The 27,227-nt window shown below is 42.4% G+C and overlaps 4 protein-coding genes across 4 annotated transcripts; 2 read left to right on the top strand and 2 right to left on the bottom strand.

Annotated features, from left to right (window-relative positions):
• Window positions 1-784: 784 nt before the first annotated feature.
• On the top strand, window positions 785-2,372 carry CLUP02_17652 (amino acid permease; the record flags this gene model as incomplete). Its single annotated transcript, XM_049296560.1, has 2 exons — window positions 785-1,159; window positions 1,251-2,372. 2 exons carry the CDS (start codon window positions 785-787, stop codon window positions 2,370-2,372), a joined length of 1,497 nt encoding a protein of 498 aa, XP_049137784.1.
• A 7,668-nt stretch (window positions 2,373-10,040) lies between these two features.
• Window positions 10,041-11,738, top strand: CLUP02_17651 (TPR domain-containing protein; the record flags this gene model as incomplete). The annotated part of the gene is made up of 1 exon (XM_049296559.1): window positions 10,041-11,738. The coding sequence occupies one exon, from the start codon at window positions 10,041-10,043 to the stop codon at window positions 11,736-11,738; it is 1,698 nt and encodes a 565-aa protein (XP_049137783.1).
• A 1,167-nt stretch (window positions 11,739-12,905) lies between these two features.
• Window positions 12,906-13,830, bottom strand: CLUP02_17650 (pectate lyase C; the record flags this gene model as incomplete). Its single annotated transcript, XM_049296558.1, has 4 exons — window positions 12,906-13,106; window positions 13,183-13,233; window positions 13,292-13,545; window positions 13,623-13,830. The coding sequence occupies 4 exons, from the start codon at window positions 13,828-13,830 to the stop codon at window positions 12,906-12,908; spliced, it is 714 nt and encodes a 237-aa protein (XP_049137782.1).
• Window positions 13,831-22,263: 8,433 nt separating this feature from the next.
• CLUP02_17649 (uncharacterized protein) lies at window positions 22,264-26,524 on the bottom strand (the record flags this gene model as incomplete). The annotated part of the gene is made up of 16 exons (XM_049296557.1): window positions 22,264-22,366; window positions 22,453-22,667; window positions 22,778-22,901; window positions 22,952-23,072; window positions 23,123-23,326; window positions 23,383-23,392; window positions 23,442-23,500; window positions 23,557-23,635; window positions 23,709-24,087; window positions 24,171-24,197; window positions 24,255-24,463; window positions 24,539-24,720; window positions 24,776-24,831; window positions 24,890-25,350; window positions 25,495-26,454; window positions 26,513-26,524. The coding sequence occupies 16 exons, from the start codon at window positions 26,522-26,524 to the stop codon at window positions 22,264-22,266; spliced, it is 3,201 nt and encodes a 1,066-aa protein (XP_049137781.1).
• Between the last annotated feature and the right edge of the window lie 703 nt (window positions 26,525-27,227).

Raw genomic sequence — 27,227 nt, 5'->3', positions numbered from 1 at the left:
ATAAGGGATTAATTATAAATTTTATTACTAGTTCTTATTAGCAAGGGACCTAGCCCCTATTCTAGCCTTTTTTATTATAAAAGTAGAAGACTACTAATATTAGATTACGAGGTAGAAAAGGGGCCTTATTAAGTAGTTAAGTAGGGGTAGTAAGTAGGCAGTCTAGGCCCGTGTAGACGGACCCTTCCACCTACCTATACCCACTAAGGGACCGCGGGCTCTGCCCACGATCTTCCCCTCCTACACACACGCAATAGACCTATACTGACCTATTGACCTAGTCGCGACCAAAAGGTCTGACCTGCCTACGTATATACCAACAGTAAGGGTGCCCAGCGACTGGGTTCAGTGACATTCCCGGATAAGTGTCCGGCACTTGAATGGCCAGCCTAACCAATCCCTCCCCCTGACTGGGAGATATTTCAGGGATCTCTGGTTCCTAGTGGCGATACCGATATCAAAAGGGATGATTCCCCCGCGACCCGAGTCGCACCATCAGACCATTGGCACATTGAAAGAGTGCCACCGGGCATCTGGAGTACAACAAGTTGGGGGCGCCGTCGGCGAAATTGATCAATTGAGCAGCAATTGGAATGACGAGACTGCCGATATCGAAATTTCGTGGATGCCGCTGCTGGATCTCTCGGGTACTTTCAGGTAGCACCGGGCCGGTCGCGTTTGGATGTCTATCTAGACAGGCCCGCCTCGACTTTCCTCTCCAGAACTTCTCGGAGACCAGCAGCAGGCTCGTATGCATCTTCCTGACTCTCAACACGCTCCAAGCATGGATCGCGATACGAAACTCCACGACGAAAGCGAGGCCACGGCCCCCAATGTCAATAAGACACGATCGGCCGACCAACACGATGTAGCCATCAACGCGTCTGGCCACGTCCAAGAACTTGAGCGCAACTTCAATCTACTCTCACTCGCCGGTGTTGGGTTGGTAGTCGGCAATGTCTGGCCAGCTATCGGCGGCTCAATCCTCGTCGCCATCTTCAACGGCGGTCCCCCGGGCGTCCTATACGAGTTCATCGCCGTGTCCGTCTGCTACTGGACCGTCACGGCCAGCATTGCCGAGCTAGCAAGCGCCATCCCTTCGTCTGCCGGAGTGTACCACTGGGCCTCCGTCACACCCGGCCGCCGATGGGGCCGCGTCGTGGGCTTCTTCGCCGGATGGTGGAACTACCTTGCGTGGATTCTCGGCGCGGCCAGCATGGCATCAATTTTCGGCAACACGGGTGGTCCAGATGTACGCGCTCAACCACACGGGTTTCGAGGCCAAGCCCTGGCACGTCTTCATCGTCTACATCATCGCGACATGGCTTGCATGCGCCATTGTCTGCCTGGCTAATAGTGCTATGCCGCGGATTAACGATTTTGGTGTCTTTGCGATTGTAGCAGGTTTCCTCATCACCGTCATCACTGTAGCCGTCATGCCCGGTCGAGACGGACGGCCGCCGCATGCATCATCCTCCTTTGTTTGGACCGAGTGGACCGCCGACATCGGATATCCGAACGGCTTTGTCTTTGTGGCCGGAACGTTAAACGGAGCTTTCAGTGTCGGTGCCGTCGATGCTACGACCCATCTAGCGGAAGAGATCCCGAACCCGCAGCGTAACGTCCCCATTGCTCTCGGCCTCCAGCTGGGCATTGGCTTCATCACCGGGTTCTGTTATTTGGTCACCATCATGTACGCGATCAACGACTATGATGCCCTCTTTGAATCTCCGTATCCCATCGCCGAAATCTACCGTCAGGCCACCGGCTCCGCTGCTGGTGCGACTGGGCTGCTCGCCCTCATACTCATATGCATCGGTTTGACGCTCATGGGTCTATACATCACCTGCGGTCGAACACTATGGGCCCTTGCCCGTGACGGCGCAAGTCCCCGTCCCTCCCTTCTCGGACATGTAAGCCCAAGGCTGGGCATGCCCATGTGGTCTACAGTCTTGTCAGCCATCCTAGTCACGGTTCTTGGAGCAATCTATGTCGGTAGCACGACAGCTTTCAACGCTTTTGTCGGGAGCTTCATTCTTCTCTCGAGTAGCTCCTATCTCGCTGCCATACTACCTAACCTCCTTTCAGGGCGGAAGATGGTCGCGTACGGACCCTTCCACATGCGTGGATGGATTGGGTTCGCCATTAACGGCATCGCATGTTCCTACATGTTGGTGTGGTTCGTCATCTACTGCTTCCCTTTCGCTCTGCCGACCAATGCCCAGTCGATGAACTACGCATGCTTGATATGGGGCGGCTTCACCGTTTTTGTTGGTCTATGGTGGTTGCTGGGGGCAAGAAAGGGGTATGAGGGTCCGACAACGACGGGAGGTGCCGTGATAGAGGCAACATCTCACCACCATGCGGCCTAAGCTACTTTATATTCAAAAGTATGAATGTCTTTTCAATGTTAACGACTTGTACCAAATACGTGTCTATAGCTTATGCGTCCCTGCGTGCAGTAGCCTTCTTGTGACTAGCACTAACTACTTTATATAGATATACATTGCCCCATGAAGAGATACCCGCTCTATTTGTTAGTATCCCTATTATAAAGTAGTTAGTTCGAACCGTAGTTAACGAAGAGATTAATTAAACTATATAAATATCTGCGTAGGTATAAAAAAGAGGTTCTAACTATAAGTTAGGCTAGCTACGATAATCGTAAATAGGGCCCCTAATTAGCCCCTATATAGTCGGCTATATACCGCGGTCGAATTAGACTTCTAATCTAATACTAACTTTCTCTTTTTTTTATTAATTTAACCGCTATAGTTAGAGGTATAATTTAACCTCGGGCCCGTCTATTAGGTCGTCTCCTTTTTCCCTTTTTTTTTACTCTTTTTATATAACCTATTTTTTTATTCGTACGGTAACTTTTCCGCTACTTACGAATTGCTCTAATCCCTTATTTAGTACTACTTTTATAAAAGCGTTTACGAGGTTATCTTTACTATTAATCTAACGGATCTCGAGTATTTTGTGCCTTTTATATAATTACTTAAGGGCTATAATATCGATTATAAGCCTCTTTTCCTTCGTTGTTCCTAATTTAATAAGGTATTCGTATAGCAAGTAAGAATTTATATAAATAACTATTAGAATAGGTAAAAGGCTAATTCGATTAGTAATCTTTTTTAGCGTCGTTAAAATCGCGTAGGAGAGGTTAACGCTATTAATTATATTATAGACCTCCGACGCTAATACATTTCTTGTTACTTACTTATTTTTAGTTAACGAGTAGTAGATTATATTACCGTATATAGTAAATTCGCTCTTACTTATACTCTCGTTAGCTAGGATAATAATATACCCTAATTACGAAGTAAGGTCGTTATTATTTATAAATAACCTATTAATAAAGACGTAGAGCTTACTAGTCGTAAGGTCGATTAGGTAGTAAATAAAACCTCGATCGAGATTTATTTATTACTACTTAAGCTGCTTATTAAGTACCTCGACGTCTTATTTAGTTAAATCTATAGCTTACGCTACCCTAGCGTAGTTAAAAATTATTTTAAGTTAATAAATACTTATAATATATACCCCTTGCGCGAGCTTAGCTTTATATTACTTCTTAACGTTAGTTACGTTCGGATTAACGAGGTTAATCTTCTCGCCCTACCCCTTTTATTAAAAAATAACAGTTTCCCCTTTAATTATAAGAATCTCGTTATTAAATACTAAGGGGGTGTTTATTATAAAGACCTATTTTAGTTTTATTACGAAGCCCGCTTTTTAAAGCTCCTTATTATCCTTTTTTATAAAGTTAATATTAAATAGGCCTAATATATCGTTAGTCTATATTCTAACGATCCTAAATTAGTTACCTTCGTACTCCGTAATTAGTAAGTACGGGTCGTACGTAGAGGTAACTATTAATAGTTAATTAATATAAAAATCGTAGTAAGTAGCCTACTAATAAGTGCCCGATTTTACGAGCCTATATAGTAGCTTAAGCACTTTAATAATCGTGCCTTCTAGGTATTTACTAACTATTTCCTTCGGTAAATAGGCTAGGATTCTCTTTATAAGCCCTGTGGCCGATTAGGTATAGGCCTAGGTAATATCACGGCTCTAAATCTCGTATCCCTTCTTCCGTAACGATATTATTAATACTATTATTAATCGTTAGCTATAGCGCTATATAGTAAGCGATTATATAAATAGCGTTACCTTTTTAACGTCGCCGTACCCCTAAATTACGTATCTAGACTTCTTATACGGCTAGGGTATTCCTTTTTTTTTAATCTTACGAACTATTCGTAATTTAAATATATAGAGGTTTATATATTTTTCTAAGTTATATAAGATAAATTAATAAACCCCTCGATCGTAAAAAGTATTTACTTCGATAAGATCTAATCCCTTATACGGCTTTTTAGTAGTTATAATTATACCTTCCTTATATAGTTTAACCGCTAGCTCGAAATTAGCTTTCTCTTTTATTATATAAAAAGTATTAATTACCTCGTTGCTAGTAATAAATTGCCGCGTTAGGGCTTGCCGTCGTAGTCTTTTATAACGTCTCGCTAGTAGTATTAGTACCCTTTCGGTAATATCCTCTTCCTCGTCGTCTATTAATATTACTACGACGATTTTGTTAAGGATAATTTCCTATGCCTCTACTGCGGGTTATATAGTTTCCCCTAGCTCTTTTTCTTTTTATAAGTTAGAAATTACCTCGTTAGGATCTATATAGTACGGTCTAACTACCGTAATTAATATTTTAAGTAGCTAGTTACGATCTCTCGTAACTATATAAGAGCGCTCGTTAACGGAAATTAACTTATATAGCCTAGCCTATTATTAAGTAATTTCGTACTATACTCGTATATCCGAATTTAATAATATATCTAAATTATCCCCTATATTAGGCCTATTGTGCGTAGTAATTACCTCGTTAATTTACCTTTTTATACTTACCTCGCGCAGTGCCTATATTACTTTTTTAACTACTTAGGCTCGTTAATTTATGCTTAGCGACGGTAGCGAGGCTAAGGTCGTTCTTAAATATGCTCTAAATATTAATAACGTTAGTATAAGTCCGTTAGGCCCTATAGTATCGTTATAGTATTTAAGTACTATTTAGAGGCATTCGTCGTTAATAGAATCCGGATTTTCCTCTTTAATAATTCTAAACGCCCTTTTTAATTACTAATATACCCTCTCTACCTTTTTAATACTATAGTGCGCTTTAATAGGTACGACTTTTAGCTATATACCGTAGGCCGTCGTATTATCCCTAAATTCTATTAACTTAAAGCTAATACTAGCGTCGGTTCTAATACCGTCTAGTAGTCCCTAGTATATATCGATTTAGCTTTTTCGCAGGGCTACCCACACTATTTTTATTTATAGATCCTAGAGGAATTACCTTACTTAGAAAGATATAGCTACGTTAATTATATATAGTACTAGCCGACTATTTAAATAAAAGATATCGACGACGATTTCCTAGTTAAAGTTAAGCTTATTACGTAATTTAAACTTAAATCTGCGTAGGCTCTGCGTATTTATCTAGTATTAGTAATATACTTTCGTTAACTACTCTAGCGCCCCTATTTCGATATTATTATTACTTAATTACTTTAAGAGGTTATATAGCCTCGTAACTAACGGGTACCCGAATCTCTAATATAGTCTTCTAAGCTTACTTTTTATTAAGTAATTAATTAACTTCGTATTATTAATAAGCTTTATAAACGCATGCCCCTATCGTCGTTCGACTACTTCGAAGTACTTACTACTAAAGATTTTATTCCTCGTATTATTAAATATAATACTTAGTCGATCTATGTCTTTTAGATATAGGAGAAATAGGGTATTAATAAGTAAAATATAAAAAGTTATTATTCCGAAGTATATCTCTACTTTTACTATACCTAGGGCGACGATTTCCTTACCTAGGCCGAAACTAATTTTTATAATACCCGCTGTTAATATATTAAGCATTACTAGTGCGATCTTCTATAGCGCTTAGAATTACCCTTTTCCTTTAGTTAATTATTACGATGCCCTAGTATTTAAAATAATCCTATAAAAATCGTTTAGGCCGTACTTTTTATTCGTATAAAATGCCTATATGAGCTTAGTATTCGAGGGATCTAAGTAGTATAAAAAGGACCCCTCTAGTTACCCCTAAATATGCTTAGTATTATATTCCTTTTTTTTAAATATTAAAAAAGATAGCGTCTTCTCCTTAATCGTTAAGATAATAAGCTTCGGCCCTATTAGATTTACTTTTTTAGCTACTTCTATATCCGTCCTCTAAGGGACCTTCTCTTACTATTTCTAAATAAAAGCCTATTTATTAAGAGCTTCTACTACTCTCTATTCGTTTAGCTTCGTATATCCTCCGGAGGCTAACGGGGCGAAAAAAGAGTAGTTAATATCTTTGATTTTATTATAATTTAATTCGTTAGTATAGGGGGTAAAATCTTCCTTATTTTCTAAATCTCTTATAGGGGGTATATACTTTAAGCCGCTACTTTAGCTACCGTTACTAAGTTCTATACCCCCGGATCTACCCTTATATATAATAAGGAATTAGTTAAACTAACGAGGGCTAGTTTTACTATTTACTACCCTCGACTTTTTATACTATTCGTACGATTTAGTACGCTCTTTTTTAGAGTAGTTACTTAACTAATATCTATCCTTTTTATAAATATAGTATTACTTTTTTTATTACCCTACCCGTAAGTTAAATCTTTACTTATTTAACGAATCTAGGCCTCCTTATTAGCGATTACCGTATTTAGCCTCTTTTCCTTTTTTATTATATATTCGATCGACCTAATGTTATTAATAAGGGCCGTCGTATGCCTAGAGGTAGGTTTAGTATAATATTCTCGCCTTAATATTAAAGCTAGATCTTAGCCTCGAGTAGAGCGTTTCGTAGTTTTTGAGTACTTAGTATAAAGTAATTTTTACCTCTAGTATATGCTAAATTATAATATAAAAATATCTAACTTTCCGCTCGTTTATCCCCTTATTTAGCTAGGTTTTTACTAGCTTATCGATTCGATTAATAAGCTCTTTAAGGATCTCTACTTACGATTTGCCCTCTATTATCCTAGCTATAGATACGAAAGAAATTGCTCGTAGCTTAAATCAGAGCTCTAGGTTCTTATTATAGGTCTCGAAGTGGCTTCGGATTATATTAATTATATTAAAAAAGTCGTTTCGATCGAGATTACGTACCGCTTTGTAATAATAATTAGAGGCTTTACTTACGAGTACGATATTAATTACTAAATAGTACTAATATTCCCTAATTCCGACTTTTTCGTAATAATCGTAAAACATTATTAAGGTTTTTTATAAGACCTTATATTTCCCCCTAGAGTATAATTTCTCTTTTAGGAAGATCTTTTTAAGGTCTATAAATTACCTCGTATTTGCCGCTAGATTTTTAATATCTATATGCGATCCCTACGTCGCTACGTACTATTAATAACTTTGGGTCGTTTACCTCCTTTCTTATTAGCTAATCGGCGCCGAATTTCGTATTAATAGCGGTAATAAGTTATAGATCGAAATAGGTAGAATTATTAATTATCGTACTTCTAGTACTATATTTTGCCCCGGTATATCCTTTTATAATAATAGATTTCCGTTAGTAATTATAGGGAGGAAATCTGGGTCGTTTACCCTTTTTTTAAATTCGTTAAAGCGATTATACGCTCTATCGACCTATACTTAGTTTTATAGTACGAATTCCTCCTTTATAATTATCGTTATTAATATTTCGTATAGCTCTCGCGATTATAATTATACTAATAATACCCCTCGCCTATAGAGGAATTTATTAACTACTTTTACGATTCTTAGGCTTATACTCGTAAACTATTTATCTAGTTAATAGCTAAGGTCGTTTGCGATTTTATAAAATAGGGGTTACCCCTATAGCCCCTTTTTTTTATAAACCTTAGTTAAATAGATTAATACCGCGTTAATTTACTTACCGTTAGGCTAATCCGCGATTTTATATATTTACGTCCCCTAATAGTCTAGGTTAATATTTACTTACTTATAAAGGATTAGGATTTTATTTAGGATCGGGTTTCGTCCTCTCCTTCCTTACCCTAACTTACTAAGGGTCGTACTCTAGCTTATATTTATATTAGTAATCGCTAACGTATTTAATCTTAATAGGGATATATTTAATCTCTGCGCAGGTCGTAATAAATCCGTACTTTCGCTACTTAACGAATTTATTAAGGTCTAGGAGATTCCCGCTTCTTTTTACTATCTCGCTACTATTCTTGTTTTTATTATTTCTAGCGATTACTATTACCCTTCTAAATCGCTAGCTATTATACTTATAAAGATCCTCCTTTTTGTTTAATATAAAAGGGTAGGTTTTAGTAGTTCCTTTTTATAATAGTAGTAATAAACGTTTATATTACTATAAGAAGATATAGTAATTAGTCTCGGGATCTTTATTAGTTACTAATTTCCGCTATCCTATATACTTTTAGCCTCTTAAGCCTCGTGCTCTCTATTATTTCTAAATAGCTTCTTTCCTCGACCTACCTCCTCTAGGGCGGTATTTTATAAGAATAGTTAAAAGTAGACGTCGGGCGGCTCGTAGAGGAGCTATATAGGCTATTAGGAACCGTATAGGCCGTTAAGTATAGTTAATAAAATTAAGCCCTCCTTTTTATAAGATCGTATATTTTAAAAAAATTACTAAAAATGCTTACTTATTACTCGTACGTAGTAGGGTTAGATACCTTAGAGATCTTGTCTTTTGCGGCCTCTCGGTACCCTATTTTATATTTTTTAGGCAGTCTTTTTCGTAGCTTAATTACGGTTAAGTAATTATCGCTTATTAGCGATCCCTTTTATTACTTAGTTAATTTCTAATCGCGGGCCGGCTGCGGAAAAGTCGTTTAGTAAAAAAGCTACTCGGGGCGACGGTAAAAGGCTAGTTACTTAAGTAGTTCTGTTAATTAACATAGTTTAATATAATAAACGTCGACCTCTTATAAGTAATAAAGGGCTATAATTACTTAATTCCGTACGGTATTTAAGAATCGCCTCTTTTTTCGTTTACTTCTATAAGGTTAATTAGTATAAATCTCCTATCCTATATAGTATTAAAAGGTCGTCTCTTCTACGTAGCGAGATACCTTATTAATCTATAATAATAAAATTTAATTACTAATTAGTATTAGTATCCCTATTATAAAGTAGTTAGTTCGAACTATAGTTAATAAAGAAATTAATTAAACTATATAAATATCTACGTAGGTATAAAAAGGAGGTTCTAACCGTAGGTTAGGCTAGCTACGATAATCGTAAATAGGGCCCCTAATTAGCCCCTGCGCAGTCGGCTGTATGCCGCGGTCGAATTGGACTTCTAATCCGACACTATTGAATATTTAAGCGATTTGAGCACAGATCTCTCCGCTCACTTAAATGTTTCCGCCGTTATGAGGAATAAAAGTTTCCGGACAAAATGTTGTAATGTATCGATACGGGATTGATTCAAGGCAGTCGTGGCTTGGCACTACAGCGGGAAAGTATCTAGTTCGTGAGACACGTCTTATGACACCTCAGCCGACCGTTGTGGCAGCGCATGATCGGTTTCGCTCGGCTCGTGAAGTCGTCCAAGCTATCAACCATGTCATAGAAGCAGGAAGCTACACCACAGCCCGTGTGAGATGCACAAGACTCCTCTACCTTTCGACTATCACTAACACGTAGAAGCAAGCGTTCAGATGAATATGTGCGTATCAGTGCTTTGACTTACCGGGGTTTCAGCAATGTTTCCGGGCGGAAGGTTTTTAGGTTCACGACGTGGGACAACGGGAACGGTGGGATTGAGGGGGGAAACTACGCAGGCGGCGAAATGATAGTCCGACGCGGAGCGTCTACTAATACATCATTGACGGCAGTTGTCTCAACCAATCGACACCCACCCCAACATCCCGTTCCTCCCCCAGCTCTTGCACCCCCGGGCTTTCACCGGTACGATTTGATATAGGCAAGATCTCCCGTCAGCCAGCTAGCGCCAAGCATCTGCCAAAATGAGAAGCAAGGCTACATCGTCTGCCCTCAGCTCATATAACGACACCGCCTATGCGTACAACCTCGGCACATTCCATCGCGCCGTGAGTACTTCAAGCCAAGATGCCCAGGTCTGGTTCAACCGCGGCCTAACGTGGGCGTATGCCTTCAACCATGAGGAGTCAGCGAGGTGCTTCCGGAAAGCCATTGAGTATGATCCCTTCTGCGCCATGGCTTATTGGGGGCTCGCATTCGTCCTTGGGCCCAACTATAACAAGCCATGGAAGGTCTTTGATGGAGAGGACCTTGCCGATACGACCAAACGCGCACATCATACGATCATGCAGGCAAAGAGCCACTCAGGGAAGGCTACGCCGGTCGAGATTGCGCTCATCGATGCACTGTCTTGCCGTTATCCGCAAGAGAAGCCGGCGGAAGATTGCTCTAAGTGGAATGAGGATTATGCCCAAGCCATGGACTCGGTGCTTCAAGCCTACCCCGATGACCTCGATGTGGTCGCCTTGTGGACAGATGCCACGATGAACGTCACGCCTTGGAAGTTGTGGGACTACAGGACTGGAAAGCCAACGCCAGGCGCCAGGACGTTGGAGATCAAAGACGTGATGGACCGCACATTCAGGCTAAGAGGCTCTTTGCAACATCCAGGCCTACTTCACTTATATATCCATCTGATGGAAATGTCGCCAACTCCGGAAGCTGCCCTGACTATAGCTGATAATCTCCGCGGGCTTGTCCCAGACGCGGGGCATCTCGAGCATATGCCCACGCATCTAGACATTATATGTGGAGAATACCGTCGCGCCATCGCTTCCAACTCTGACGCGATCCGTGCCGACTCTAAGTTTCTCGCTCGCGAGGGTCCTCTCAACTTCTACACGCTGTATCGGTCTCATGACTTCCACTTCAGGCTATATGCCGCCATGTTGTGCGGTCAGTCCCGGGTAGCCCTCATAACGGTGGAAGAGCTCGAGTCGACCATATCCGAAGATCTACTACGAGTCGAGTCACCACCAATGGCAGACTGGCTCGAGGGTTTTCTCGGTATGCGAATGCACGCTCTGATACGCTTTGGACGTTGGGAAGCTATTCATGCTCTTGAACTCCCGCGAGACCCCAAGCTTTACTGCTCAACCACCGCCATGACACATTATGCAAAGGGTATAGCCTACGCTGTGCAGGGCCGAATTGAAGAGGCGGAAAAGCAGCGCGTATTATTCGCCGAAGCAGTTAAACGGGTACCGGAATCGCGCTCAGTCTTCAACAATACTTGCCTGTCAATTCTCTCCATTGCCGAGGCTATGCTGGATGGAGAGTTGGCGTACCGAAAGAAAGATTACGACGTCGCTTTCGCCTATCTGCGCAAGGCCGTGGAGAGAGACGACGCCTTGCCCTACGATGAGCCTTGGGGCTGGATGCAACCAGCACGACACGCGCTCGGCGCGCTGCTGCTGGAGCAGGGTCATGTCGAGGAGGCAGCGGCTGTCTATAGTGCAGACCTGGGAGTTGACGAAACCTTGCCCCGGGCTCTGCGGCACCCCAACAATGTTTGGGCACTCCACGGATTCTACGAGTGTCTGATGAAGTTGGGCAGGGTTGACGAGGCCAAGATCCTCAAGCCGCAGCTCCAGCTAGCTCTAGCCGTGGCGGATGTTCCTGTCAAGTCTTCATGCTTCTGTCGCTTGAAGACGGTCGATTGACAGGTGCGGTCCCTGAGGCCTCCATTCCAGCGTCGCCTCAGAGACCTTGAGAGACCACGTGCCAGTTTATGACACTGGTCCCTGGGCGAGGAAATGGACGATGTAGTGAGATAGATCATTGAAACACACATCTTCAGACTGACAAGAGCATTGGACGGAACGGACATGGGCATTATGGGAAGGGACTGCATCTACGGAAAGCATTCGTTTCGCGCTTTAGCAGAACAAGAAGAGACTCCTCTTGCTTCACTGGGATTGCAATTTGCTATGGAGACAGGCAAGGTCACAAATATGAAAGGCGTTGGTTTGTAAATGCTTTGCGCGCATGCGTGTGGGATCCGTCTTCTCTTAGTCTTATCAGTTCCGTGATCAAGTCTTCCTGTCTTTAAGCATTCCAAATGATGGATACACTCCAAGGGTGTTGATTTCCACTGTTTACTTCAATCTAGAGAAAGCTATAAATTTTACACAACACAGAGGTCTTAGTTCTATACACGTAGATTCCAGAGCAAAAGCCCAACTAGTTCATGGTCAGTGAAAGTGGGTCAAGGCCACTGTCTTGACGATTTACAGACTCTATTCTGCCCATCAGTTTTGCAAGCTCCAAAGAAAATATGACCTCGCATCGGCGTTTGTAACTCGCGCTGCTGCAAATGTGAGGCCACTTCACAAGTTTAGAAGATAGGGGAAGCCGGTGGGCAGCGGACTTCCGACTGCCTAATTGGCAAGTTCTAGGCCGACGCCAAGAAGAATTGCCAAGTGATGCAAGTCTGAACCTACCAATTTACTTTGAGTTACTCTCGGAGAGGAGCTATTGTGAAACATCGGTAGTCATCAAATGAGAAATCTAGCAACGGTTTACAGTCACAAAGAGTTTCGGGTCGTACCTGCAAAAGTTAAGTAGCCTGGATGAGCCGAACTGAAGTTATTCGAGAAACAGAGGCAACACTTTCCATTCCAATGGTCAGTGTGAATTTTACAACTACTTGGAGGAATGAATAGTGCAAGTATATACGTGGCCTCCCGGTTGTGTTTGTATAGATATGTACAAGAAGTCAAAATGGACTAGATCTAGCCCGATGTTTAGTTTTCCAAAGTTCCCGGTGTGGTCTTACAGCCGCCGGGGCAATGAACAATGAAGTCTACAAGAAACCGTGCCTTGTGTGCTTAGCCGGAGCAGGTGCCAGCCTTGGAGGGTTCGCATCCACCAGCGCAGCCGTTGTACATCTGGCACTTAGTCTTAGTGTCGGCGCAGACATTCTTGAGGGTGGCGGTGTCCTTGTAGGTCAGGTTGATTCCGGCCAGCTCTCCGCCGTTCTTGGCGGTGACGCCCTCCATGTAGACGTTGCGCTTGCACTGAGTCTTGCACTATGAAGGTTGAAAGAATGGTTAGCTGGTTTTGTTGCCAGACAAGAGGTATATATTCCAGGAATTATCAACGTACGTTTCCGCAAGAGCGGTAGAGCTTGCCGTAGTCCTCGGCGTAGTAGTTGATCTTAAATCACTATTAGCAGTGCTTATTTGAGAGCGAAGAGCAGTCGATCGATACTCACCACGTTGACGGTACCGCAGCCGTTGTGCTGAATGACCTTGTCAGAGGCGTGGTACGCACCACCACCGACAATCCAAGTCTGGGTTCCGGCCTTGTCGTTCTTGATGGAGATGGCGTCCTCGCAGACGTCCTCGAACCAGACGAACTCAAGAGTGCAGTGTCCATTGCAGTGGACACCCTCAGCCTGGTTCTTACCAATGATGGCATTCTTCAGGGTTCCGCCAGCCTGAATGTAGAAGACGGAGTCCTTGTAGTCTTGGAGAAGGGAATCATGTTAGGTACCTGCCCTCGGGCACAGCTAGTATGCGTATGATAAAACGTTGGCTACTCACCACCCTCGGACTGGCCACCGCAGGCACCGGAGCCGCGGTCGAAGCGCTGCCACTTTCCGTCATAGACCTGACCAGCCTTGATCTCGATGTAAGACTTGGAGGTCACGGTACCGGTAGCCTTGGGAACACCGCCAGTGTAGCCGTTGCAGGCGAGAGCGCCGGGAAGGGCGGCCAACAAAGGCACCAGGCCAAACTTGAGGAATTGCATGATGAACAAGAGTATATACACTTGCAGAAAGAAAGAATGAATGTAGTAGTTGGTTTAAAGTTGAAAGAAGGTGAGAGTGATGGTCAGAAAGAACTGGATACGAATAGGCTGGACAACCCAAGGACTTATATGCAAACCTTCTCAAGACAGAGGTTCCTGGTTCACACAAATTCTGCCAAGGCTGGAAAGCTCACACTATTCCTATCGCAACTTGGCCACTCATCATAAAAGTCTAGGCAAACGGGCCATGTATTGCCTGTGTCAGGACTAGTTGAGGGGGGGGTTCCCCAAACCCGCGGCTGAAGAAACGACGGATCGCACGGGGATTCGGATCATTGGTGGACATATAAACAGGCTTGCCTGGGAGATGCCTGCATGGTTGCTTCTGCTCGATGCTTGTAGTCGCTGATGGAGTCACTTTGGAGATTTGCCCCGCGTACCGGCGTCTGCGTTGGAAACTTGGTTGTGTTCTGGTCCCGTCGAATGCTGTACCTGGCAATCACTTGTTGTCAACACGGCATGTAAGGGGCGGCACAGTACATGTAATGAAACTGCTGGGCTCAGTTGAACCCGAAGGAGCCTGACTTAAGAAGCGTCCTCCACTGTCGAATCACAGGATTCTGCCATATTGTAGATTGCCACCAAGCCCTGAGTCTACGGTGTACCTGCAGATATGTGAAATACTTGATCGGATCACGGATGACGGTGTGACGGTAAGTTGTTCATCTCTTCGGCGTTCGGCCAGAGGCGACCCAATGAGACGGCAATTCCGACCTCAAAAAGAGATTAAGCTAGGTGGTAACGAATCTGGGAGCCCGACGACCAGGTTCTTTGCGCAAGGGGCTCCTCTGAGTTGGCCTCTTCCCGAGCAGTAGACGAATCAAGCGTGTCCAACGAAGGTGATACCGTGATCCTGCTGACATCCTGTCTCGGAGGTCACAACAACAGTGGTCTGTCGGCGAGGATGGGATCAACGCGAAAAAAGAGTCCATTCCATCAAATGCCTTGTTGTTGGTGGTGGTCTGTAAGGCGGAGTTGCCAAGACTCTTGTGTGCACAATGGGATGGATTGCCGCAGCTAACAACCCAGTCCGGTGCTGGATGTTGATTAATGCCAAGAGTCGAAGGCTCTTCTTCGAAAATTGCCAGGGGAACTTTGCCCCGCACACCGTTCTTTTGGGCGGTGTTTTTCCATTATTCCTATGACAATCTTGCAAGGAAAAAGAACTCACCGATCCAGTCGTCGTTCAGAACGGACTCTCCTTAAGACTGGAGTATCATCGGAAGCGAACGCCATTCATCGGCCCCACCGCGATCGAGACCGAGGACCTATGATCTGTTCTCCGGGAGTCTGTCTAACCATGCCTAACCTTATGAAGCACCCATGTCGCCAACAGTGTTCTACCAGCACGTTTGGCGGCTGTCATCTGAAGTTCTGAAGCAGCCCCGCCTACCCTTGCTGCCTTTTCCTTATTCCTAAGAATCCTGGTCACCTGTTATCGAGGTAATTGGACCAACATTCACCACTGTTTAACTCTATCGTTTTGCATTACTAGAGGATTGCCGCAGTATATATAGACGCTACCCTGCCCTCGAATTCCGCACTGTTTAACCTTAACCCTTTTCTTACCTATCCTTTCCTCTATTTTACTCTCTCCCTCGTTAAGAGATTATTAAAATCGTAGTTTCGATAGCTTATTAATAAGCTAGTACTATATACGGCCCTATTCGTCTTATTAGTACTAATAATACCCTTTTTAGCGTAGGATATATTATTAATACTCTACGGCTACGTTACTACGCTTCGTAAATTATACTTAATATTAATAAGGATTTTAATATTATTTTTTAATTTATCTTATTAGTATACACGTAGGCAGGTTAGACCTTTTGGGTCGCGACTAGGTTAATAGGTTAGTATAGGTTTATTGCGTGTATATAGGAGGGGAAGATTATAGGTAGAGCCCGCGGTCCCTTAGTAGGTATAGGTAAGTAGAAGGGTCCGTTTACACGGGCCTAGACTACCTACTTACTACCCCTACCTAACTACCTAATAGGGCCCCTTTTCTACCTCGTAATTTAATATTAGTAGTCTTCTACTTTTATAATAAAAAAGGCTAGAATAGGGGCTAAGTCCCCCGCTAATAAGAACTAATAATAAAATCTATAGTTAATCCTCTATTTAGAAATACCTAAAGCCGTATATTAAAATTTTAATATAGCTTCTGTTATAATTATTTATATAGAAATTTTAATATCCCCTCTTTCTAATTACTTCCTAATCCTTTAATATATATAATCTAAATACCTAAACTCCTCGGAAATCGTCGAATTTAGTATAGTTAAAAAAGAGCTTTTTATTAGTTTAACTACGCCCCGAATACGTACGTTTCTCTCTAAGCCGAAGCCTAAGAGGTATATACGTTCGCTAAATAACTTATTATTTATAATATATTACTATTTTAATTACGTATTACCTATCCTTCTATCTTAACTATAATAATTCCTTTGCTAACGAATCGTTCGAGGGACTTATTTAGTATACTCTTTATAAACTTATTAGCTAAGTTATCGTCGCTACTAATTTAATAGATCTTATAAAGCTCGTAGCGTTCGTATAATTACTTAAATATTATAATATCTATTATAAGGCGCTTTTCCTTCGTAATACCTAGCTTAACGAGGTATTTATATAATAAGTATAAATCTATATAAACTATAATAAGGATCTTTAGAACGTCGAGTTATTTAGTAATAAGGTCTAGGGTAGTTAAGATAGTATAGGTAACGTTAATACCTACGACTATTCTATAGACCTCTAATGCTAATACGCCCTAAGTAATCTTTTTACTCTTCGTAAAACTATAGTAAATAATATTATTATTAATTATAAAGCTCTCGTTAATCTATTTTTTATTCGTAAAGATAATAATATAACCTAGTTATAAAGTATAATTAGCGTTATTTATAAATAACCTATTTACGAAAACAAAGAGTTTAGCTATAGTTAGATTTAATAATATAAATATAAGCCCTCGGTCTAAGTAATCTATTTATTATTTAATATAATAGTTTAGCGTAGCGTAGTTAGTAAACGACGGATCTACTTAGTATTAAGTAGTAAACGACGTATTAAAAGCTATTTTTAGTTAGTAAATTAATACGATATAAGTACCTCGAGCTTATTATTTAATAAATTATTATTTAGTATCTAATACTAAGGGGTTAACCTACTTAAGCTTCTTCCCCTAGTTCTTCTATCTAAGTACTATATTAATACCTTTTAATAAAATAATCCCGCTATTAAAAATAAGTAGCTCGTTAGTTAATAATTATTATTTTAGTTTAGTTAGTAACTTAGCGCGCTTAAGCTCGGTTTCTTTTTTCTAATTAAAAATCTTATTTAATAGTCTAATAGTATTATTAGTTTATATATTAATAATACTAAATAATCCGCTTTCTCTTATTAAGATTAGTAAGTATAAATCGAACGTAGATATTATTATCTAGAGTATCTTTAAATAATACTTATTATATATTATTTATTAGTAAGTATTAGATTTTATAAGACCGTATAGTAGCTATATAACATATAAAATAGTACCCTTAGGGTATAAATAACGAATCCGAGCTAGTAATTAAATAAAAACCTTATAATAAAAAGGTTAGCTCGATTATATATATACTTAAGTAATATTTCGTAGCTAAATAACGTGGCCTTCTTAAATTAGGGTCGGGGTTAGGGCGAGGATTAGACATTAACTAGTTCTTTAAATTATTAATAACTACGTGAGGATCTCTTTTTTCCCCTCGTTATTATACCCCTATATAACTAAATAAGACTTTTTAATAGGGTTAAGTCTTAGGTTCTTAATCTTATTAACGAATCGAGACTTAAATATCCTTATATCCTTATATTTAGGGCTAAGTTAGATAAATTTAATTACCCCTCTCTTTACTAGTCCTAAAAGCTCCTTATTAATAGATTTTATAAAAAGTATTCTTAGGGTAGTAATAATACCCTTATTACAGAGCTTAGTAACTAGCTTAAGATTTACCTCTTTTTTAAATATAAAATAGGTCGTAGTTATAGAAATATTACCGCGGCTGCGCTATATTAATATTTTTTTAGTTTTTTTATTCTATAATAGAGGGTCGTCGTTAATTATAATAACGATCTTATTAAGAACTTCGTTTATAGCGGCGCTATTATTAGTTAATTAGTTAATTACGGGGATTAGTAAGTAGTTAACGTGCTTTATTATCGTAACTAGTAGCTCGGGGTTAACCTCTTCTAAGTACTAGGGTTTAACTATAGTAGCCCGGAAGCTTATTAAGCCATAAAGCAATTTTATTACGTAAGTAGTACTATTTATTAAGACGAGCTTAAATAGGCCTTTTTATCCCTTACTTTCTCACTAGACTTTAACGTCTAACTATAGTAATAAATTAATAGTATAGGAGATATTTAGTCCGTTTTGAGTAGCTAGTGCCTCGCTTACTTACTTACTAATATAAAGTCTGCGGACTTCTTTTATTACTTTCTTAACTACCTCTACACGTTAAGTCATATTTAGCGACGGTGGAGATTTATTAGAAGTGCGTAGAAAAGCTCTAAAGACGAGGAGTATAGATAGAAGGTTACTAAGGTCGGCAGAAGGTCGTAAAAAGGGAAGAAAGGCCTTTTATAACCGTACTTCTAGTAGTAAATAGAGGATTCCGTCAGCTACTAATTAGTAATTCCTTTTAGCACTTCTCGTACTTTATTTTGCTGGTCTGGTCTCGGAGCTTCCGTTAGGTTAGAAAGAGGTAGATTTATTAGTAGTATAAAATAGATCCCTACTACTACTATTATTAAGATCTTTTCCTTTCCTTAGTATCTCGGAATACTTCGCTATTAGCAAGAGATTTATTATTAACGTATTTATAATTCCGAAGGTTTTATTATTATTAAGCACTAATACGCTAACGATTATTAAATTAATTTCTTAGTAGTTAATCTCCTCTCGTTTATTACTAATTCTAGCACGTATAGCTTTAACGAGGTAATGCGGGATATTCTTATACAGAATATGAAAAGTGAATATTCATATAGAAGCAAGAATATATGAATATAGGGGAAATAAGCGTATATAAAAGAGGTTTTTGTAGTAAAGAGAGTGATATAGTTGAATTACTATATGAGAAGTTGCTTGCTTAACGAAAGGTCTAAGTAGGTAAATACACGCCTATATATAGGCATAAAAACCTCCTACTAGAATATTCCATTGCTTATTAATTATGATATAATTAATAAGCGTATACGTAAGTGAATGCGTAATCGTAGTACGTAATTCCGCCTCGAGTAAATTCCAGATTATTCAGTTACCTTCCAGTACTTTCCATTGCTCACGTAAGCTTATATAAGCAGTATTGCTTACATAATCAATACCTATAATAATCTACAGAAATCGTAGATTAATATGGTATATAGGTTGCTTACGTAATATTCATAATAAGGCGAATAATAAGGTAAACAAAGTTACCTTCGTAACACTAATTTAAAATAGCGCTTAGTTATAATATATTTAAAATAGATTCCTCTACGAGCGGTTTAATTAGAGGGAAGTTAGTAATAGTAATAAGGCTAGTAAAAATAATATTAATAATAAAAGCAAGGTTAATAGTAATAATAAAGTAGTTAATTTTTTTATAGTAGTAGTTTTAATAAAAGAGATCGTACGTAATAAAGCGCGCTCTTAATAACCCGTAATTAATTAATTAGTCGTTAGCTAGTAGTAGTAGAGGAGAGCTAAGGTAGTATAGACTAGGCCGCTTATCGTTAGTTAAATAGATAGAACTAAGTTAATAAGTCGGAATAGTTAGTAAGGTAGGTCGAGGCTATCTCTTTTATAGTTATATCCTTACTAACTTATAGTAGAAATATATATATAATTTAACTACTAATTAGTGTTAGTATATACGTAAGTAGGTAAGACTTTTTAGGTCGTAACTAGGTTAATAAGTTAGTATAGGTCTATTACGTATATATAAGAGGGGAAGATCGTGGGCAGAGCCCGCGGTCCCTTAGTAGGTATAGGTAGGTAGAAGGGTCCGTCTGCACGGGCCCAGACTGCCTACCTACCACCCCTACCTAACTACCTAATAGGGCCCCTTTTCTGCCTCGTAATCCAACACATCTCTTAATTCTTTTATTAAGGCCGTTATTATAAAATTAGTTTAGTTATTAATATTTTAATAAGTATTTTAACTTAATATATTTAAAAGCTTTTATAGCTCTTAAATAAAAGTTTATAAAGGACTTATAATTAGACCTTTTACTTATTATAAATAAAACTATTATAATTAAACTATAATATTATTTATAAACCTTAATAATAAGTAGTTAATAATATAATTATCTTTTTTTTATAATAAGCTTAAAAAAGTATCTTAATTTAAGTATTAAGTAGGTATTATATTATTTTATTAAAACTATATTCTTATACTTATAACTTAGAAAGAATTAACTTTCTTTAATAATAAGGTACTTAGGACTAACATTCACGCTTCCCACGTGCCCAGCCCTTGGGACCTACCTGTTGCCTTTCCTCACTTCAAAGTTCAGGGGCATTTGGGGTTATCTCCCGCTTTTCCTCCATCCGAGGGTCCGTTTCTGAGGCTATGCTGGATGTCAATCCGGCTTCTCTCCGGAACCCACAGGCAGCCGGGCGAATCGTTCTCTTCCCGCCGCCTTGTGGGCATTGGAAATGGACATGTTTGCCCAGCTCACCGTATGATGGTACCCATCACCTGAAATTTTTAGACTGTCAACGGACGCTCCGTCAGAAGCAATGATCTTGAGAATGGAGAACTGGCAATCACACAGTTCTTGGTATTTCCATCAAATACTTACTTGGCGTTTCCAACTGAGCTCATCCCCGATAGTTCCCCCAGGAGCGTCTTCTGTAACATGGCCCGACATTCCATGTCAGGGAGAGGGGTTGAAGTCTGTCTTTCCAGGCTGGGCTCCCTCCTTTCCAAACGCCCCACAATCTCTCTGTGCAGACCCAAGGATATTTGAGGCTATCACCCGCATATGGCTTAATAGGATTAAGACTTCGGCCGACTTTGTTAACAACGGATCCAGACAAGGAATGGTCGGACACCCTCCCCATGAGCTTCGTCCACACGATATCACTTACAGAATGGGGGCATCCACTTAAGCTCACGGGCGACCTTTGTCAAATGTGCGGAGTCCGGACCAGCGGCATCCATGCTTTGGTCACATAACCAACCGTGCTTGGAAGACCAAGAGAGAGGTTTTGAGAGGCAAAAGACTCATTCTGGCTCTCGAGCGCTCCCCACGTTTGTTTGCCGCTAGAGAAAAACCTCCTAGCTTGACCCGAGCGAAAACTGACACCACGGAGTTTGGCAGAAAAAGTCGGATGTTGTCAGCTTTCGTTATCAGTCAACACCAAGCGCCCGTTTCACGACGACCTTCCCTACTGGGCCTGTGATTGTCTGGCCAAAGATTCTAGGTGAACTTTTCAACTCCCCACGGGATACATCTTCGAACTCATATGCCCATCCTGGCGTACCTGGTAATTAACGCCGTCTGAAGACTGCTTTATGTGGTGCGATACGAGAAAAAAGATGAGGGCCGAACTTCACACATCCCTTTCTGAACCCTGCCGCCAAGCTTTCCGCGATACCACCACCATGGATACCAGAGCCTTGGCAAATCTCAATTTTCTGCTTTCATCTGGTTACGAGCGCTCACTGCAGCAATATCACCACGTCTTTTTCTCAATGCTCTCGCTGCCAGTAATTTTTTTATCATTTGCTAGGCCTACCAATCTCCGTGGGCAACATAAGCTGGAGGAAACTGGGCCAAAACTTCCTCCTAAGCCGTTTCCCTTACGTGTCATTCCCATAGAGTTCTAAGATCATAACCTACAACCCACCCATTCGGATTCGGCCTTCAATAACTGAGCTAAATAACACTTGCTTCAGCACGAAGGGCTATGACAGATCTAAGAGCTGAGTTACTCGCTGACCAGAGGCCGACCCAGAGAACGGAAATGCTCGCCGCGTTACCGACAGTACCGTCGCATCGTGATCTAGTTCACATGACACACAATTTTAATATATATGGAGGACTTCTCGGTCGAGGTCTCCCTGGGATGCCTGTGATCCACTGCCTGGTATTTTACTTCCAATTGGATCTTCATCCGATCTAAACTCTACCGCTCGCCACTCTGGTGTTAACGTGTGGCCGGATCATTCGCCGCCCCCAGGTCTGGCGACCTAGATGAGTGAGGGTGAGCAGGGTGAATTAGGCATATGTGCAGAATGTATGTAACTTTTCCCGCCGCGGTGTTTCCGTTCACTGATGGCCAGTCATGCCCCACCCGGGCTGAGGCTGGCTTCGCTGTCTTCCAATTCCCTGACGCTAAGTCTCATAATATGATTGTGGCTGCTTTGAGATTGGCGGCATTTTCGTGTTGAATGATCGGAATAGACACATCATCAGGCTCTTTCCTGGAACCGAGCCACTTCATAAAATTTCATCACGGACATTGACAGATGAATCGAAATAATAGCCATAAGTACTTCTCTTCATACACGGTAAACCAATCACTCCATGATATCCATGATCCGTCTCATCCGTTCCTTGATCGTGGCGATCTCTTGTTCCAAGCGGCGTCTCAACTCGGGGTTCTCCTCGCTTTCTGTCGCAACATTGTCATTCCTGATCAGGTCAAGAACCGACGTAATCGCAGCCAACCCATCACGGACGATAGCTTGTAGCTCGGTTTGTACGTTATCCGCTAAAAGCCTCATTCTGCTCTTGAACTCAATCATGTGGTTCTCAAATAGATCCACGCGATCAACAGCATTGCGGATAATGTCTTTACGTCTCCCATCACTCCCTCCTCCTACATTCACTGCGATTAACAACATACTCCAAGATGTGGGCTGTATGATCTCAACTTATCATATTCCGCGTTACACCTCCTGTAAGGGGTCTCCATCGCTTGACCAAGTATGGACGTTCGAATGCCGGTAAGTACGTCAATACGTAGCGAGCTATCTCGAAGGTGAGTTTGAGACCTTTCTCAGAAGATTGAGCTGCTTACTTCAAGTCAGCGCCGGTTTTATCCGTGAGATCCTCTACTTGGGACTCCATGATATTCTTGTGGCAGATCAAAGTTTCCTGAAGGAGATCGGTGACTCCAGGAAAAAGCTCAAGCTCATTTTCTGACTAACATTAGCGGAGTGATCCCAGTATGGGATTGGAAGTTCCTCACCAAGAAATTCCAGTGCCCAGTCCATCTGGCTCTGGATCAGACGACAGCTCTGCTCCAGTCTGGTCCTGCAAGATGTGCACACCGAATCCCACTGAGGCGTCACATCTCTAGCCATGGTGCAAATCAACTCCTGATTCCAATCATGCCAGCCGGCAATTCTGGTACGATGGTTCCCGAAATTGCGACAGAACGCTGAATAGGTCCCTTCAAACAGTTTTGAGCAAAAAGTCACGAGGCATCACTTGCAAACTTTGACCTACCAGGCGCCCACTGAAATCTAATTAGCTAGACACATGTGGAAACAACTCAGGCGACGTACAGGATCCCATTCCAAGGCGGCATTCGCCGCTGCAGTCATCCATGTATTGTTGCGTCGATCTTAAACATTCGAAGTCAGACAGATTGATCGTCTGAGGAGCAGGTAGACCACATACTATCATAGATTCGTATCCTGAAGTCATCTTTGATCGACGTCCCAACGAGGCTGAGATCTGAGTTCCTTCTTGTCAAGTCCTGATTACCCACTATCAGTCAAAAACTCCAAAGGTAAAGAGACATTGTGTCATTGTCTTGCGGATTCTCTGACCCTCTTCAACCGAGACTCGATCAAATTCAGCGTGTCGCGAATATGGAGCTTTTGTTCAGCACCGGTGCTTCCTGCACCAGACTCAACCCACAATGCAGCTTCTCCAAGCATAGCGGGAATGTCGTTATCGATATTTCGCTTGGCAATACTCAACTGACTGTCCGCAATGATGCCGAGGCAGTGCTTTCGTAGAGCAAGGATACCGCTGAGCTGCAGTGATGGGAGGGCCACGTCTCTCGGCTTATGTCGTTCATCCCAGTATAGGATGTTGCTAACGCAGAACACCGCCAGGTTTCCGCCTGCAATCTTGTCTTCGTAAGCTGTTCGAAGTTGCCTGGTGACAATGGCATTGCGGGTCTTTATCAGATACTCTTTTAGTCTATTGTGAAGGATGACATGTCAGCTTGCACTGAGGCCAAGTTTTGTGTACTTATTCGACAATTTTGAAGCCGCGTAACTTACTCGAATAAATTCTTCTTCAAAACCGCACTGTTCAGCCAATGCGAGTTAGCGATACGCAAAAGCCTCTGTGCAGATGGGTCTCACTTGGTTCGCCTCTGTTCGTTGTGGAGTCGAATCGATTCTCTTTGTTCCTCGTCTGTCAGTTCCGTCATCTCCAACTCGTCAATTTCCGCCAGGTCAAGATTGATATTCTCAATGTCTGCCTCAGTGGTTGAAACTGCATTGCTCAGTTGCTGGATACGATCTGCGTGTCGGCCTCGCCAATCTTTCATGGCTTCTTCAACTCGAATGTCCTGTGGCTCAGTGGTCAGCAAACCGCAGAAACATTATAAAAAGGTGGGAAACTGGAGATTCTAAAACGTGCTCACATCAGACTTTGTGCAGACGATCCCAACTTTGGACAACCCTGCCTGTTGCGCAAGTTCAAAGACACTTTCCACACCGACATCTGTAGTTGCCCGCCCAATGTTGCATATGGCAAAAATCTCATCATATTCGACCAGATATCTTTCGGTGATAAGTCTCCGTGCCGAGTTGGAGTCACGCAGTCCTGAGAGTCATATATTAGGGATATTTGGGCCGTAACAAAGGATGCTGCACCTTACCAGGAAGGTCGACGAGGATTAGACCCTTACTCAGAATATGTGAGGGCAAAAATACCCTGGTTCTTTCTGTTAAAAGACTTCACTATACGACCTCTGAAGTGAGGTAAGACTTACTTGATCTTACGGACGAAAGGCCAAACAGCTGGCGTTCGTGTATCTACCGATTCGGATGTCAGATACATCAGGAAAGCAGCGCAACTATCCCGCGAAGGCTTCTCATGTCTTCCTTCAAGCGGTAGGTCCACTCTCCGCAGCCAGGAATGAAAGGTTCTTAGAACAGTGGCTTCCTCCTCATTGATAAGGAAGTCTTCGCTCGCCAGCTGACCGCGGAACAGGGACCGGAAAGTGTCCCGAGCGACGTTTGCTTGCTCTTCAATATCGACAACTGTTGCCGCCTCATCATTTCTCCTCAATTCTCCCGCGTTCAGGTGAAACATTCGATACGATTGAAGCAGTTCCTTCATCTGATCCATGAGCTCATCCTGACTGAATAATTCCACGTCAATAGTGAAAGCATCCCCGTCCTTATGGTGATACTCGGTAACAACGCAGGTGCATGCGGCCCCGCTATTGCTCTAGCATACGTTAACCGACGGCTGCGATGCTACGCAAGGTCTTCCATAACCTACTGTTCTAGCGAGGTTCTTTTGATCCAGAAGGGAATTCAAGACGCTACTTTTACCTGTGCTCGTAAGATAAGGTCTCTTCGATCACAGTACTAGACGCTCACCAACGCCGGAATCTCCAACAAACCCAACAGTCCGCGTCGAAGGTCCTTCAAATTGGGACAGATCCAGTGCTTGGCCATACAGTCGTCTGATTGTTGAATCGGGGTTGATGTGAAGAGGGCTGTCTTCGAGAACACCTGCCAACTGAGTCATCAATGCCTTGGCGTTCTTGATGGCATTTTGGACCGCTGGGTCGTAGAAACGACTCTCTGGCAACTCCTCGTCCTTGACATCATGATACACCAGGGCTGCTTCAGAACGTCCCCGCGATCGACGAGGAGGGCGCGGGGTCAAGGAGCTTTGCCTAAAAGCAGGCGTAGGATTGCTTGGTTGAGGAGTCCGTCGCCCAGCATCGTCGAACAGATTTGACAGTGCGGCTCTAATATCGGACAACCCCATATCTACTGGTGTGCGATCGAGGCGTTCGATAATCAGCCGATCCAGACGATCAGTGATGCTTCCAATTTCGGGGGAGTCCCGCGCTGGATATCGTTCTCCAGGGAGACTATCGGCAGCCCTATAGGAGAGTGGAGAGTGCGGAGCTGATGTCAGCGGGGAGGTTGATGCTCGAGCAGCCCCTGGGCGAGTATTCGGTGTACGAGGGATCGACGCTCCAGATATTGGAGACTCTGTCCATGCCTCAGTCTCAACTGATGGAATAGGCTCATCTGGAGACACTCGTCTCGGCAATATTGGTTCCGGAAACAAGGTGTCACTTCTGACGATAGATGGAGAGCGACTCGACTCAGGAGTGAAAATTGGTGCAGACGATCCTCGAGACGTCGTCGATGCTGCTACTGACTGGTGCCTGTTTGGAAATGAAACTGGCGGAGAACCTGAGAGTACTTGTTCCTGGGGAAACAATACGGCCCAAGGCGGGGGTTCAGAAGCCGTGGTCCTTGGGGGACCGGCCGTGGCCGAGGATCGCTGATGGTAGTATTCCAACGTTAACTGAGTGGGCTTCTTGACGGAAAGGATTGATATTGGGGTTTCGAGGAGAAGAACTCACAACTCTTGACATCTTTTAGAACTCGGCGGTGACAGGAAAGAACCACGAAAAGCTGCGAAATCGGGCGCTTTAGCCAGGTGAGCGTGCTGCCCGCCTCTTCAAATAAGTTGGTGCTCCATTCCTCCCAAGCCGTCCCATTCACGCTAGCCCGAAAGACATAGCCTCATTGCGGTTTTGTATCCTATTACAGAGACTGATTCCGTTGGAGATATCTATTCTGGTAAAGCAAAAGCGCCCTCGCGGTGGGGGGATCATGCGGGCGAGGGCGGCGCAGACCTGTCCTGTTGGTTTCAGCTGCACACCCTGGGTCGTCGACCCAACCAACACAGATGGGTTAAGCGGGCGAAATAAGCGCCAACAGATTCTTTGGACCATGCTATGTATGCCACTGAGTCAGTCACTTGCAGAATTCTGATTCTTGGATTGGATTCGGGCTCACTGTCACATGAACGAGTCGAGAAAGCCGAATTAGACTTGCAATCGCCAGGGCTGTCAGCTTTTGTTCTGATACGCGGCCAGAGGGTCATCAGTGCTTAACAACATCAAAGTTTCTGAAACTTGCCCGTGTACACAAGGCCATCAGGTTGCAAGTACAACCTTGTAAGTCCATGAACGAAAAAGTCTTAGGTTCGTTGTTCGGCTTATATTTCTATGATGAAGAAACCCCAGCTCGGCATTATGGAAGGAGAAATAGCCATAACTAAGGCCAATGCCA

Source organism: Colletotrichum lupini, chromosome 10, assembly GCF_023278565.1.
Source record: "Colletotrichum lupini chromosome 10, complete sequence".
In the NCBI taxonomy this organism is placed as follows: domain Eukaryota; kingdom Fungi; phylum Ascomycota; class Sordariomycetes; order Glomerellales; family Glomerellaceae; genus Colletotrichum; species Colletotrichum lupini.
This window is presented reverse-complemented; position numbering and strand designations above follow the sequence as displayed.